The 14876-nt window shown below is 50.2% G+C and overlaps 1 protein-coding gene across 1 annotated transcript; it reads right to left on the bottom strand.

The window, feature by feature from the left end:
- Nucleotides 1–212: 212 nt before the first annotated feature.
- On the bottom strand, nt 213–2774 carry HMGB2 (high mobility group box 2). Its single transcript, XM_075347202.1, has 5 exons — nt 2666–2774; nt 1867–2024; nt 1347–1492; nt 895–1069; nt 213–740 (listed from the first exon to the last, which is right to left on the bottom strand). Exons 2-5 carry the CDS (start codon nt 2014–2016, stop codon nt 576–578), a joined length of 636 nt encoding a protein of 211 aa, XP_075203317.1. The 5' UTR covers nt 2017–2024; nt 2666–2774; the 3' UTR covers nt 213–575.
- Between the last annotated feature and the right edge of the window lie 12102 nt (nt 2775–14876).

Genomic DNA, 14876 nt, shown 5'->3' with positions numbered 1-14876 from the left:
GTGTGTAATTGCTCTGTCAACCCGAGACATTTAGTGCGACTTACATTTGTTTTTCCCCCTTCAGCTTCACAATTTGCTCTCAATCTGGCTGTGCTGCCACCTGCATCTGGGATTATTACTGCCCAGTAATTGATCTGGGGTTTTTTTTTTTTATGTATAAACATTGAGTAATATTGTTTAATTCCACCCACCATAAATATAACAAACAAACATAATTATATATAATTTTATTACAAAAAAAAAAATAAGGTTGCTAAAAAAGTTAGAAAAAAGTACAATGCACCAGGTCTACAGGACTAAAGTATATAGGGTGTCATAACTAACATTGGGCTACCCTTAGAATCCATTAAATATGCAGAAACATCCCACATAAGAAGCTTTAAACTCTAAACAGCCCTCCAACTACTCCTTATATTAAAAATATAGGTTTTCCCCTAAAGAATCACATTACCTATACACAATTCTGTACAGTTTTTTCTTATAACCAAGCTAACAAAATGAGCTGCACTTGAGTTCACATTCTTAGCAAACAAAACAAAAAGCTTCAAACACAATTTATACAGCGGGCAAAGAAATCACTCATCATCGTCATCATCTTCCTCATCCTCGTCTTCCTCATCATCTTCTTCATCATCATCGTCGTCATCCTCAGGTTCAGGCTTCTTTTTAGATCCTGCTGGCCTGCCAGGCACTTTCTTTCCGGCATCACTGTTGCCCTTTGCCCTATATGCAGCAACATCCTAGAACGACAAAATAAAAGATTGTGGTGTAATTCTTGGTTTGATGTTTATAGCAAGTTATTCTCATTTTTCTTCAGTTAAAGTTGCACAAGGCAGGTTTCACTAATGATGTTGTGTCAGGTTTAAGAACCACTAACAAAAATAAAACCCCCACCTTTTCATATTTCTCCTTTAGTTTTGCAGCTTTCTGCTCAAATGGCTGCTTGTCCTTCGGTGTTTGTTCAGCCCACATCTCTCCCAGTTTCTTTGCAGTGTCACCAATAGACAAACCAGGACTTTCACTCTTTATCTGAGGTCGATGCTCGGAACAGAAAAGGAAAAAGGCAGAGCTGAAAGGGGGAAGAAAAAAAAAAAAATTAAAATCAGATATTTAAAACCTTGACAGCACATCACAAATAAACCATTATGAAGTAACTGTGGAACAACAGCTGCTGCTAAGCTCTGGCATCACAGATGGCTCAATGGTGACAAGTGGCCACATTGCACATTCCTCAGGACTCCAGTAATCCTAGACACATTCCAAGATGGCTGCTACCAGAGAATAAAAGCTTGTTTATGACTTTTCCTACAAGGAGGCCAGATGGTCCAAGTTTCGAGGATACTCACGGTGGTCTTTTTGGTGCATTGGGATCCTTCTTCTTCTTGCCCTTCTCATTCTTTGATGGCACGTAGTTCTTCATTTCTCTCTCATAGCGAGCCTTGTCGCCCTTTGCCATATCTTCAAACTTGCCTTTTTCCTTAGCAGACATGGTCTTAAATAAAGAATAGAATATTATGTATAGAAAAAGTGCCCAGTGTACCTGGGAGCGTACACGTACACGGTCGGGGCAGACAGGCACACATGGCAGACGCGCGCGCACATACACACGGCTGGGGACAGGTAGAAACACAGGTGCGGGCAGACACACAAAGGGCCGGGAGCAGGTAGGCACACAGTCGGGGGCAGGCAGACACCAGGCACACGGTCAGGGGCAGGCACACTGTTGAGGACAGGAAGGCACACAAGCAGACACGGTCGGGGGCAGGCACACAGTCGGGGGCAGATACAGGCAGGTAGGCACACACACGGTCGGAGGCAGGCACACATACATACACGGGCAGGTAGGCACACACACACGACGCTCACCTTCCACCTCTCTGAACACTTCTTAGAGAACTCGGCAAAGTTGACAGAGGAGTCGGGATGCTTCTTCTTGTGCTCTTCCCTGCAGGTCTGCACGAAGTAGGCATAGGAGGACATCTTCCCCCGAGGCTTATTAGGATCTCCTTTACCCATGTTTGTACCTGAAGAAAGGAACAGCACTGATCAGCGAGAACGTAAAACCCGCGAAAACTGCAGGGCGGGGCGAGGGCGGAGCCGGCACTAGGAAGTCACAGCGAGGGGCGGGGCCACCTGCCACAGGCGCGCGCGCACACGGGGTACTGGCTTCCCGCCCAAAGTACAGCCACTCGCCGCCATTCAGCTGCGCGCTGAGGGCACCGTGCCCCGGACACGGAAGAGTCACCGCGGCCGCAGCTCAGAGACGCTGACAGCGCACACGTGACCGCCCCTCTCTTCCGCCGCCTCGTGACAAAATAAGTCCCGGCTCTTAAGAGACGACGACACAAGTCCACACCGGCCGCCGCCATTACCTCAGCCCAGAAGGCAGAGGACAGGCCGCCATAACCGCCCAGCAGCGTCACCGCAGCGAGGCCCAGGCCTAGTAACGTTACTACGCAAAATACAAACCCCGCATGGAAAGTCACACATAACTCACAGGCCACTCAGGAAAAGCCGAGAAAACCCAAATAACACGAAGTTACAGTAAATGCGGCGGATACAGCAAAACACGGAAAAGGTCAATACTAAAATAAAGTTCCACGTAACAGTGGAGGAGCGCAGGGCTCCGGGGGCAGAAGCCAGGAAGAAAAGCGCGCCAGCTTACCTGAGCTGTGAGGCAGTAGAGGGTGACCGCTCCTGGTGTGCTGCTGCTCTGAAATGCTAGAACTAGGACGCAATACAGCCTCTTGTTTTCCACACTTGTACCTCTCACACCAGCCTGATGAGCACAGCAATTGCAGCCGCCCCTGCAAGCTGATTGGACGAACGGTTCATTTCGGAAGCACATTAGATACGCCCACCAAACTCTATTGGTTAAAAATGTTTAGTGCGTCATCGAGAAGGCTGTCCTATAGACCTAGCATGTTTCACTGCTAATCCCGCCTACATCCCTTAGCCATAGGAGGAGCTGAAACGGCCGCAGTTATCTCTAGTTAGAACCGGTTAAAGGGAGCTTGGGCGGGCTCCCTCAATCCGATTGGCTGTGCTCTGAGGTTTAAATATTCGCGGGTGCAGCGCTGATTGGACCTTACCGTTGAGACGCTGGTTGATTGGTTGTAGCTGGGCTCAGCCGCGCTTTTCGAAAAGCTACAAACACTAAAAGCTGTAGATAAACAAAGAGCGTGTGCAGCAGCCCGGTGTAGCGTGCCGGTGTCACCAGTGTGGTGAGCCCACGGACTGCCGGTGCTGCACGGGTTTCACCACGGTGGCCGCATAGCCCGCGTACATATAGAGCCGTACAGCGGCCGCCTGAGCGCGTTCACATGTGTGGGGTCTTACACGAATAAAGCACAGATCTAACATGTCCGTGTACACGAGTGGGGGGATCCCGGGCTGGGGAGGCGGGGGCACCTCTGTCCTCGTGTGTGCAGCGCTGTGACCTGGACACGGGTGCACAAAGCCGCAGCCCTGTGAGGCACGGTGCTGGGGGCAGCGGCCTGGAGAGTGGCTGTGCGGCAGGAGTTCTGGATAGTGGCCGTCCGGGCACGAGTCCTGGATGTTGGCTATCTAGGCAGAAGTCCTGGATAATGGCCACCCTGGCAAAAGTTCTGGATAGTAGCCCTCCTGGCACGAGTCCTGGATAATGGCCACCGTGGCAGGAGTCCTGGATGGTGGCCATCTAGGCAGAAGTTCTGGATAGTGGCCGTCCGGGCAGGAGTCCTGGATGGTGGCTAGCTAGGCAGGATTCCTGGATAATGGCTACCCTAGCAAAAGTTCTGGATAGTGGCCGTCCAGGCAGGAGTCCTGAATGGTCGCCGTTCGGGCAGGAGTCCTGGATGGTGGCGTGTGGGCAGGAGTTCTGCATAATGGCTGTCAGCGCAGGAGTCCTGGATGGTGGCCATCCTGGCAGGAGTCCTGGATGGTGGCCATCCTGGCAGGAGTCCTGGATGGTGGCCATCCTGGCAGGAGTCCTGGATGGTGGCCGTCCAGGCAAAAGTTCTGGATAGTGGCTGTCCGGGCACAAGTCCTGGATGGTGGCTATCTAGGCAGGAGTCCTGGATAGTGGCCACCCTGGAAAAAGTTCTGGATAGTGGCCGTCCGGGCAGAAGTTCTGGATAGTGACCGTCCGGGCAGAATTTCTAGATAGTGGCCGTCCAGGCAGAAGCTCTGGATAGTGGACGTCTGGGCAGAAGTTCTAGATAGTGGCCGTCTTGGCACGAGTCCTGGATAATGGCCACCCTGGCAGATGTTCTGGATGGTGGCCATCCGGGCAGGAGTCCTGGATAATGGCCTTAAAAAGCCTTTGAGAAAGAACGCAGTCTGCGTTCAAAATGCATCGCCTTATTCCTCACATCCCCATGTCTCATCTCGTTGGATCTTAACCGTGAATTTTGGAAAATAAAGTATTTATGGAATTTTGATCTGGAGCTGGAACAAATATTTTTTGTACAAGGAATTGGAAAAGCACAGAGTAAAAAAGCACAGTGGCATGAGATTTCTAGTAATCACATCATCTTGTACTGTAAAATGCTGTATGTTTGAATCAGCAAAAATACAAAACGTCAAAAACATAAGTAAAATTCATTGTGGGAATTTACACTTAGGGGTGTTAAAGCACCACTCCAACGGGTTTTCTTCAGCGCTGAAGTGGTGCTTTAAACTATATCCCTGCCCCCAAACTTATACGCAGTTTCATCTATTTTGGCGTGTCTCTGCTCTAGCAGCAGCATTTTGTGACAGGTATGTCTGACTGGCCAGAAGACAGGAATTATACTGTAAAGCTCCCAATACATCTCTATGAGAGCCAGAACAATGCTCTTATGGACTTATATTGTTTTAGACTTCCAGCGCGCTCTATGAACCACTGAAGCTGCCGGAAGGTCACAAAGTGCAAAAGACTGTCCGAAGTGGTGGCGATAAAAGGTGAAGTATAAGGCAGGGGTCATAAGGGCCCGTTACACGCTACAATATCTCTAACGATATGTCGTTGGGGTCACATCGTTAGTGACGCACATCCGGCACCGCTTGACATATTGTAGCGTGTGACAGCTACGAGCGACTGTGAACGAGCAAAAATACTCACCTTATCGTTGCTCGCTGACACATCGCTCATTTTCAAAAAAATCAAACGTCCTTCTGCGCGCCGGTTATTCATTGTTTCTGAGGCAGCACACATCGCTCCGTGTGACACCCCAGGAGCGATGAACTGCAGCTTACCTGCGTCCCGCCGGCAATGCGGAAGGAAGGAGGTGGGCGGGATGTTACGTCCTGCTCATCTCCGACCCTCCGCTTCTATTGGCCGGCTGCTGTGTGACGTCGCTGGGACGCCGAACATCCCTCCCCCTTCAGGAGGAGGATGTTCGCCGCCCACAGCGAGGTCGCTCGGGAGATAAGTACGTGTGACGGGGGTTACCGACTTTATTGTTGCACAAACGATGGGGGCAGGTGCGATCGCACGATAAATCGCCCGTGTAAAGCAGCCTTTAGAAGCATCACCCCAGCAGTGAAATAAAAAAAACCTACTAGAGTGGTGCTTTAAAGGGAACCAACCGCTAGGATTTTGCTGTATGAGGTAAAGGCAAGTGCTATATAGGCAGTGACATGCTGAATGCAGCCATACCTGATATAGAAAGAACCGAAAGTTGGTTGATGAAATATCTTTAATCAAAGTTTCAGAAAAGCACTGCATTTTGATTAAAGTGTGCAATATGGGCGGGCCTTTGTGGGATGGGTCTCGGCGTCTTATTTCTCCTCCAGCGTCCTCCTGGCTTGTCCCCTTTTCTTTATTTGAATATCGCACTGCAGTTGTTGGCGCGTGGGCAGTGCCACAGTACTCAAGTCTTCATTAAAATGGCGCCGGAGTTCGCGCATGCGTATCCTGCGATCTCCAGCACCATTTAATTGAACACACTGCGGTGAAGACTATGAGCGGCAGGGGCGCGTGCGCAGATGTAAAAAAAATATATATATTTATGCGCACGCACTGATGCTTCCGATAGTCTGCACCGCAGTGTGTTCAATAAAATGTCGCTGGAGATCACAGGACGTACATGCACAGACTCCGGTGCCATTTTAATGAATACCTGAGTACTGTGGCACTGCACACGCGCCGCCAACATCTGCAATGGTGACGCAGCGCGATATTCAAATAAACAAAATGGGGCAAGCCAATAGGAAGAACCTAACACCAAGACTTGACCCACAAAGGCCCGTCCATGTTTCATCAGTTAATCAAAGTGCAGTGCTTTTCTGCAACTTTGATTAAATATATTCACTCAACCAACCATCGGATCTTTCTATAACAGGTATGCCCTTACTGCCTGTATGGCACTGCCTTTACTTCATACAGCAAAATCCTGGTAGTTGGCCCTCTTTAAAGATTCAACATGTCCTATCCTTTTGTTCTTTAGAGATAACCACAGCCAGAGATATCTGACAGTGGCTGTCAGAAAACACAGTACAGCAAGCAAGTAGAGAGGTAGGCGAGATAGCCACCAGCCCAACCATCCTTTGGCCAACAGCTATTTAAATTGCCTGGTGTCTTTTCAGATAATGTTAGGCCTGGCTGCAGTTTGTTAAAAAAAATAACAAACCACATTATACTCCTCTTCCTGGGGCCACCTGCGAGCTTTTGCTGCTGCTTTTGGTGCCTGGCATTGGCTACAGCACTGACATCACGTCAACTGTGCAGCAGTCAGTTTGTGAGCTCAGTGGATCTGATGGTGGTGTGCCATCTACACGGGCAGAGCTGTTGCGCTCACTGATTGGCTAGCACTCTACACGTGACGCCAGTACTGCAGTCAATCCCAGACAATTGGAGTAACGGCAGAGACTTTTCAAGGGGCCCAGGAAAAGTAAGTACACTGTGGTTTGTTATTTTTTAACAAACTTTGTCTAGGCAATAATTGAAAGGGAACAACCTCTTTTAGGCTTCAATTGCATACCTCCCAACCGTCCCGGATACAGCGGGACTGTACCGGTTTTGAGCGGGTGTCTCGGTATCATGGCCGTGAGCCATGTGTCCCGTGGCTCCGCCCACCCACTCTCTCCCCGTCTGACTTTCTCCCCTCCTATCCATATGAGCAGAGCCGAGCGCCACTTCACTGCTCTGGCTCTGTGTGCTGCCGCTGTTATGGGTCGGCGGCAGCAGCACTTTCCTGACTGCCGGCACTTTAACACTAGAAGTCCCAGGAATTTCGAGCTCCATAGGGTTTCAATGGTAGAAATGTCAAATGACCCCTCTCTGGGACTTCTAGTGTTAAACCAGGCACCTGCAGCTCAGTGCACTGCTCACTGCTGGGCTGCTTGTATACGGAAGTGCATCTGTGGGTGGAGCTACCGCGCAACATGCTGAGCTCTGTCCACAGATGAAGAGACTGGAGGAAGGGGAGCTGCAGCACCAAGGAACGCTGTATGTGACCCCCCCCACCTACCCAGAGCTGTATGCCCCAGCCCTCTCCTCACCAGAGCTATATGCCTCCAGCCACCCCCCCCACCATATCTGTATGCCCCCTCACTAGATCTGTATGCCCCCAGCCCCCCCTCACCAGATCTGTATGCCACCAGCCCCTCCTCACCAGATCTGTATGCCCCAGCCCCCCCACCAGATCTGTATGCCCCCCAGCCCTCCCACCAGATCTGTATGCCCCCCCAGCTCCCCACCAGATCTGTATGCCCCCTAGCCCCCTCCCACCAGATATGTATGCCCCAGCCCCCTCCCACCAGATCTGTATGCCCCCAGCCCCCTCCCACCAGATTTATATGCCCCCAGAGCTGTATAAGCCCGAACACCAGAGCTATATGCCCCTTAGTAATATCTATGCTACCAGTAATTTGTATGCCCCACAGTAAAGTGTATTTCCCCCAGTAATATATATACCCCTTAGTAACGTGTATGTCCCTCAGTGAAAAACACAGACGTTCTTGACTGACGTGTTAAAGACGCATAAGTCCCTTCATTCTCCGTGATTCGCAGCACACAGTGGTTGTCCATGTGCAATCCGTGATACGTGATCCGTACTCCGTGATTGCACATGGACATATACTCACCTGCCCCCGCTCCTGCTTTCCGTGGTGCTGAAGAGTCCCGCGATTCAGCATCCAGTCGCCGCTCTCTCACCTCTGCAGCTACTTCCGGGTCGGCTCTGGCTGCATTAAATGAATATGCATGCCATAATGAGCGGGCCAGGAAGAAGCAGAGAGCAGCTGCCGAACTCAGCATCGCTGGAGAAGGTGAGTTGAAAAAGCTTTTTATTTTCAATGTCTGTGTTTTTCTGGTACGTGTTTCACAGATCATACTATAGTGTGGTCTGTGGGACATCTGTGATGCCAGAAAAAAATGGACATGTTTCTGTGCGGCAATCACAGACACGCAGGTACGCCGCACGGAGACACGGTCTGTGAAAAATCACTGATGTGTGTGCAGACCCATTGATTATAATGGTCTGCATAGGTCAGTGATTCTGGTACGTATAAAAACTAGCACATACATACCAGAATCACTGACATCTGAAACAGGCCTAATATGTATGCCCCCTCAAGTACTGTCTATGCCCCAAGACCCTCCTGTGATGTATATACTATAACCCCAGCCCCTCTTGTGATGTATATACTGTAGCCCCCAGCCCTTCCTGTGATATATACTGTATATATACAGTGTGTGTGTGTGTGTATATATATATATATATATATATATATATATATAGTATATAAACCCCCATCCTCCCTTGTGATACATATACAGCGGTGTCAGTGTGCACTGTGCGTGGCTAGGTCTGTTAAAGTGATGCCAAGTGATCACATGCCGAGGAGGAGCTGGACAGAGACAAGCGGGGTAGGTGAGTGCGGCTGCTGCCGGCTTCCCCATATTATTACCTCCAATGTGTGTATACGTATGATGTATATATCTATGTATGTCTATATGTGTAGATGACTGTGTATAGATTTGTATGTTTGTATGTATTTTAGGGAATTTGTCTTCAAGTATGTATCATATATGTGCATATGCCTATACCCATGATCAGGACTCACTGTGTCTTGGAGGCAGTGGGTCCTGACCTGCGGGGCTGCACGTCTCCTCCACAGGAGACCGCAGCTGCCTGTGCCCACGATGAGGACTCAGTGTCCTGGAGGCAGCGGGTCCTGACCTGCGGGGCTGCATGTCTCCTCCGCAGTTGAACGCAGGAGACCACAGCTGCCTGTACCCATGAACAGGACTCGCTGTGTCCTGGAGGCAGCGGGTCCTGACCTGTAGGGCTGCAAGTCTCCTCCGAAGGAGACTGCAGCTACCTGCGCCCACGATCAGGGTTCAGTGCGCTGCGGTCTCCTGCTGTGTTCTCCCTACGGAGGACGCATGCAACTGCAGGAAACAATTGATATGCTGCAGTCTGGAAAGACGCTCCGCAGGTCAGTGTTTGCTGCAGAAAAAACAAGCACAGTGGGCACGGGATTTCTAGAAATCTATCCTCTATACTTGTACTGTACAACGCAGCGTTTTGGACACAGCAAAAACACGCTACATCCAAAATGCTGCAAACACTGATCGTGGGCACGCAGCCTTAAACAATGTGATCAGCAGTGCTGAAAAGGATTGGATGTGGGCGGGACAGATTACAAAATGGGTGTGGTTAAGGGGCGCGTCCTAAAATTGCCTCGGCGCGCTACACGCGCCGCAGACTTTGTCCCTCTTTCCCATCTTTAAATGTTGGGAGGTATGCAATTGTGGACACAAATGGCCCTGTGTGCTCCATTTACTAGTCTGGTCTGTATATTAGACCAGATCAGCACTTAGGCCAGTTTCAGGCATCCGTGTTTAATCAGGTACAAGCCACACGCATGGTTATGGTCATACGTGCGTCACGTGTGTGTCACAAGTGTGACATCTGTGTTTGTATACTAAAGAAAAAAACATTTGAGGGAGTGTATCCACAGGCAATGGAGGCTGAGATTTGGGCCTGGCATCCTACTTAGAGCAAATGCAAATTTAAAAGGAAATTTGCCAGTTTGTGACAATGCGATTTTACACAGATTTGATCATCCAGTGACACCAAGGTGTCTGTTCACCGTCTCTTGCAGAAGGGAAGGTTCTTGTACCCTACTTGAAGATCCGGCATAAATTAAAGGACTTGTTTTATTTCAGTAAATGAATGTGCCTGGCTGCAGGTTATTTTAAAGAATTAATTCACACTGTTCTCCCCTACTCTGGGTCCACCGGTGACTCTCCGCCACTGCTCCCAGTGTCTGGCATTGGCTGGGCTCAATAATTGGCTGCCACGCTGTTGACGTGATGTCAGTGCCAACACCAGACACCAGGGCAGCCGGGAATATATGTTCACGTGATGTTGTGAGCCTGCACTACAGTCCCTGACAGAAGTTCTGTCGCTTATCCATGTTATGTAAATAAAAGCTTATTAGTGTCAAGTACAAAGAATTAAAAAAAAGATTTGAAGAGACTGGAGATGTTTTTGACAAGCCCAGGTCCAGCAGAGCCCACAAGACAACTGCTCAGGAGGAACATTTGTTGGTTAGAAAATCAAAAGCCAGCCCCTCTTCCGCTGCAGCAGAGCTCCAAAAGGCCTGGTCACCTCAAGTCCCTGTGTCAACTAGAACAGTTTGTAGGATTCTGTCTCGAAACGGCCTCCATGGTCGAATCAGTGCCCAGAAGCCAGCACTAAACAAAAGGCAATTAAAAAAATGTGTGGCATTTGCCAAGTCCCACAGCCTGCTAAACAGATGGACGCTGGAAAAGTGGCAGAAGGTGGATTTCTCTGATGATTCTTCAGTTGAATTACACCAGAGCTGCCGCAAATACTGCAGGAGACCTACTGGAGCCCGTATGGATCCAGAAAACAGTTAAGTTCGGTGGTGGAAAGATCATGGTCTGGGGTTACATTCAGTATGGGGGTGTGCAAAACATTTGCAAGGTGGAAGGCAATATCAATAGCTTGAAATATCAAGAAGTATTAGCTACCTCTTACATTCCAAATCATAAAAGGGGTCAAATTCTGCAGCAGGATGGTGCTCCATCTCATACATCCATCTCTACAACAAAGTTCCTCCTGGCAAAGAAGATCAAGGTGCTCAAGGACTGGCCAGCCCAGTCACCAGACATAAACATCATTAAGCATGTTTGGGGTAGGATGAAAGAGGAAGCTTGGAAGACAAAACCAAAGAATCTAGATGAACTCTGGGAGGCATATAAGACTGTATTCTTTGCTATTCCTGATGACTTCATCAATAAATTGTATGAATCATTGTTGAACCGCATGGATGCAGTCCTTCAAGCTCATGGAAGTCACACAAAATATTAAATAAGCTCTAATAGCACCACAACTTCACTCACCAATGTTATGCAACATATCTTTGTATTAGAAGTTAATTATTTATTTGAATTTCACATTACTTTCTGTGGGCGACGAAACTTCTGTCTTGCCAAAATCTGACCTTTCTGTGTTCATTAAATGATCAATATTTCAGCTTTGCAGCAACTATATTTTGATAACCTAAACCAAATTTGGGAGGGTTTCAGCTTTCAAAAGAGTAAAGGCCGCTTTACACGCAACAACATCGCTAACGAGATGTCGTTGGAGTCACGGAATTCGTGACGCACATCCGGCCTCATTAGTGACGTTGTTGCGTGTGAAACGTACGAGCGACCGCTAACGATCAAAAATACTCACCTAATCATTGATCGTTGACACGTCGTTCATTTTCAAAATATCGTTGCTCGTTCTGGATGCAGGTTGTTCGTCGTTCCTGAGGCAGCACACATTGCTACGTGTGACACCCCAGGAATGACGAACAGCACCGTACCTGCGTTCTCCGGCAATGAGGTGGGCGTGTCTTTTATGCGGCTGCTCTCCGCCCCTCCGCTTCTATTGGACGCCTGCTGTGTGATGTCGCTGTGACGCCGCACAAACCGCCCCTTTAGAAAAGAGACTGTTCGCCGGCCACAGAGACGTCGCTGGGAAGGTAAGTCCGTGTGACGGGTAATAGCGATATTGTGCGCCACAGGTAGCGATTTGCCCGTAACGCACAAACGACGGGGGCGGGAGCGATTGGCAGCGACATCGATAGCGATGTCGCTGCGTGTAAAGTGGCCTTTATTTCTGAAACCAATGGATGAATTTAAAGTCAGGTAATAAGCTTTCTTCGGCGCTCTATTGGGAGACCCAGACGATTGGGTGTATAGCCTCCGGAGGCCACACAAAGCAATTACACTAAAAAGTGTAAGGCCCCTCCCCTTCTGGCTATACACCCCCAGTGGGATCACTGGCTCACCAGTTTTCTGCTTTGTGCGAAGGAGGTCAGACATCCACGCATAGCTCCACTGTTTGTAGTCAGCAGTAGCTGCTGGCTCTATCGGATGGAAGAAAAGAGGGCCCATATAGGGCCCCCAGCATGCTCCCTTCTCACCCGTGATGGTGCTTGTAAGGTTGAGGTACCTATTGCTGGTACGGAGGCTGGAGCCCACATGCTGTTTTCCTTCCACATCCCCCTGAGGGGCTCTGTGGAAGTGGGATCCTGCCGGCCCCCAAGCCCTGGGGCCGGGCTCCATCCACAGACCCATAGAACCTGCTGGATTGGGAGCGGGAGTGCCGTTCAGGGACATGGCCCTGCAACTTCAGGTACTCTGTGTCCCCGGCAGGCACGGACACTCTCAGGGCTTGCTGAGCGTTATAGTGCGCCGGGGACAGTGACGCTGTACGCTGGGGGTTAGGTCACTGCAGCTTTGCTGAGTGACGATTGTGTGTTGGGAACTACTGCGCCGACCGCTCCTGGAGCGGCGGCGCAGCTGCGACTTGTAGTGCGCCGGGGGCTTGGCGCCGACCGCGCTTGTACGGCGGCGGCGTTTTTAACTTTAGCCCCCGGCTTCTGCGGCCTAGCGCCGCTTCGTTCCTGCCCCCACCCTGTCAATCAGGGTAGGGGAAAGACGCTGCTCAATGGCTGCGCCGAGGGCTGGAGCCTTATTTACATGCTCCAGCCCTCTCACTAGGCACAAGGGGAAGCAGACTTCCCGCTCTTCGTCGGTGTACGCCCAGGGCCCGCCCCCCTCTCCACAAGGACGCCGGCAGCCATTACACATGCGATCTGGCTGGAAGGAGGCAGCAGGCTCTGGGAGACCCAGACTAGAGGGATTTCTGGCGACCACACACCGCTCCTAAGCGGGCGGTAAGCTGCACAGTAGTGCAGGCCCCACTAGTGCCTCAGTGATATATTAGTGTACTTCTTTATTGGTACCATATATATATATACATATATTTATTTAGTGCACTGTAAGGTCGCTTCTGGCTGGACACTCTGTACTGCTCTGAGGAGGCAGCAACATGTCATCCGCAAAACGCAAGGCTGCCAAGGCACGGGCTGTGTACACTGTTTGTACTGCATGTGGGGCTAATCTACCAGCAGGCTCCAATGATTCACATTGTGTGCAATGTTCAGTCCCAGTGGCACTTCGCCAGCCAGAGCCTATTGTGGTGGTAGCCCAGGCAGAGACGCCTGTGAACCCTGCCCCGGTGACGGGGACAGACTTTGCAGTGTTTGCTGATAAAATGTCTGAGGCTATGACAAGGATCCTGGAGACCTTGCAGGCCAGGCCAGTTCCTCAGACTATGGACACTGCTGTGGCTATGCTCACTGGTCCCCCTCAGTTGGAACTAATCCGTACTTCAAGGGGGTCTCAAGCATCACAGGCTGAAGTCTCTGACTCAGATGACAGTCCCAGGCAGCCTAAGCGTGCTCGCTGGGAAAGACCCTCGACGTCATCACACTGCTCAGGGTCTCAGCGAGAAGAGTCTCTCTGTGATGAGACTGAGGACGGTGATCAGGAGTCTAATCCTGAGGCCCCTCTCAATCTGGATGCCCCTGATGGTGACGCCATGGTTAATGACCTTATATCGGCGATTAATAGGCTGTTGGATATTTCTCCCCCTGCCCCTTCTGCAGAGGAGGCAGCTGCACAGCAGGAGAAGTTCCATTTCCTGTATCCCGTAAGCGTAAATTAAGTGCTTTTTTGGACCACTCTGACTTCAGAGAATCAATCCAAAAGCACGACGCTCATCCAGACAAGCGTTTCTCTAAACGTTCTAAGGATACCCGTTATCCTTTTCCCCCTGAAGTGGCCAAACGCTGGACCCAGTGCCCAAAGGTGGATCCCCCAATTTCCAAGCTGGCGGCTAGATCCATAGTCGCAGTAGAAGATGGCGCTTCACTTAAAGATGCCAATGACAGACAGATGGACCTTTGGTTGAAATCTGTCTATGAAGCTATCGGCGCGTCGTTTGCTCCAGCATTCGCGGCCGTGTGGGCACTACAGGCTATTTCAGCGGGTTTAGCACAGGTGGATGCTATCATGCATCCAGCAGTGCCACAGGTGGCGTCCCTAACTTCGCAAATGTCTGCGTTTGCGACCTATGCTATCAATGCTGTCCTAGAGTCTACGAGCCGTACCTCTATGGCGGCCGCCAATTCTGTGGTTTTGCGCAGAGCCTTATGGTTAAAGGACTGGAAAGCAGATGCTGGTTCCAAAAAATGCTTAACCAGCTTGCCATTATCTAGAGACAGACTGTTTGGTGAGCCATTGGCTGAAATCATAAAACAGTCCAAGGGTAAGGACTCTTCCTTACCACAGCCCAGAGCAAGTAAACCTCAACAGAAAAAGTGGCAGTCGAGGTTTCGGTCCTTTCGAGGCTCGGGCAAGCCCCAATTCTCCTCGTCCAAAGGGACTCAGAAAGGACAAGGGAGCTCAGATTCCTGGCGGGCTCACTCACGCCCCAGGAAAGCAAATGGAGGAACCGCTTCCAAGGCGGCTACCTCATGACTTTCGGCCTCCTCCCTCCGCATCCTCGGTCGGTGGCAGGCTCTCCCGCTTTTGCGAC

This window comes from Anomaloglossus baeobatrachus, chromosome 1 (genome assembly GCF_048569485.1).
Source record: "Anomaloglossus baeobatrachus isolate aAnoBae1 chromosome 1, aAnoBae1.hap1, whole genome shotgun sequence".
Classification (NCBI taxonomy): domain Eukaryota; kingdom Metazoa; phylum Chordata; class Amphibia; order Anura; family Aromobatidae; genus Anomaloglossus; species Anomaloglossus baeobatrachus.
Note: the sequence above shows the minus strand (reverse complement) of the source record. Positions and strands in the feature narration are given on the sequence as shown.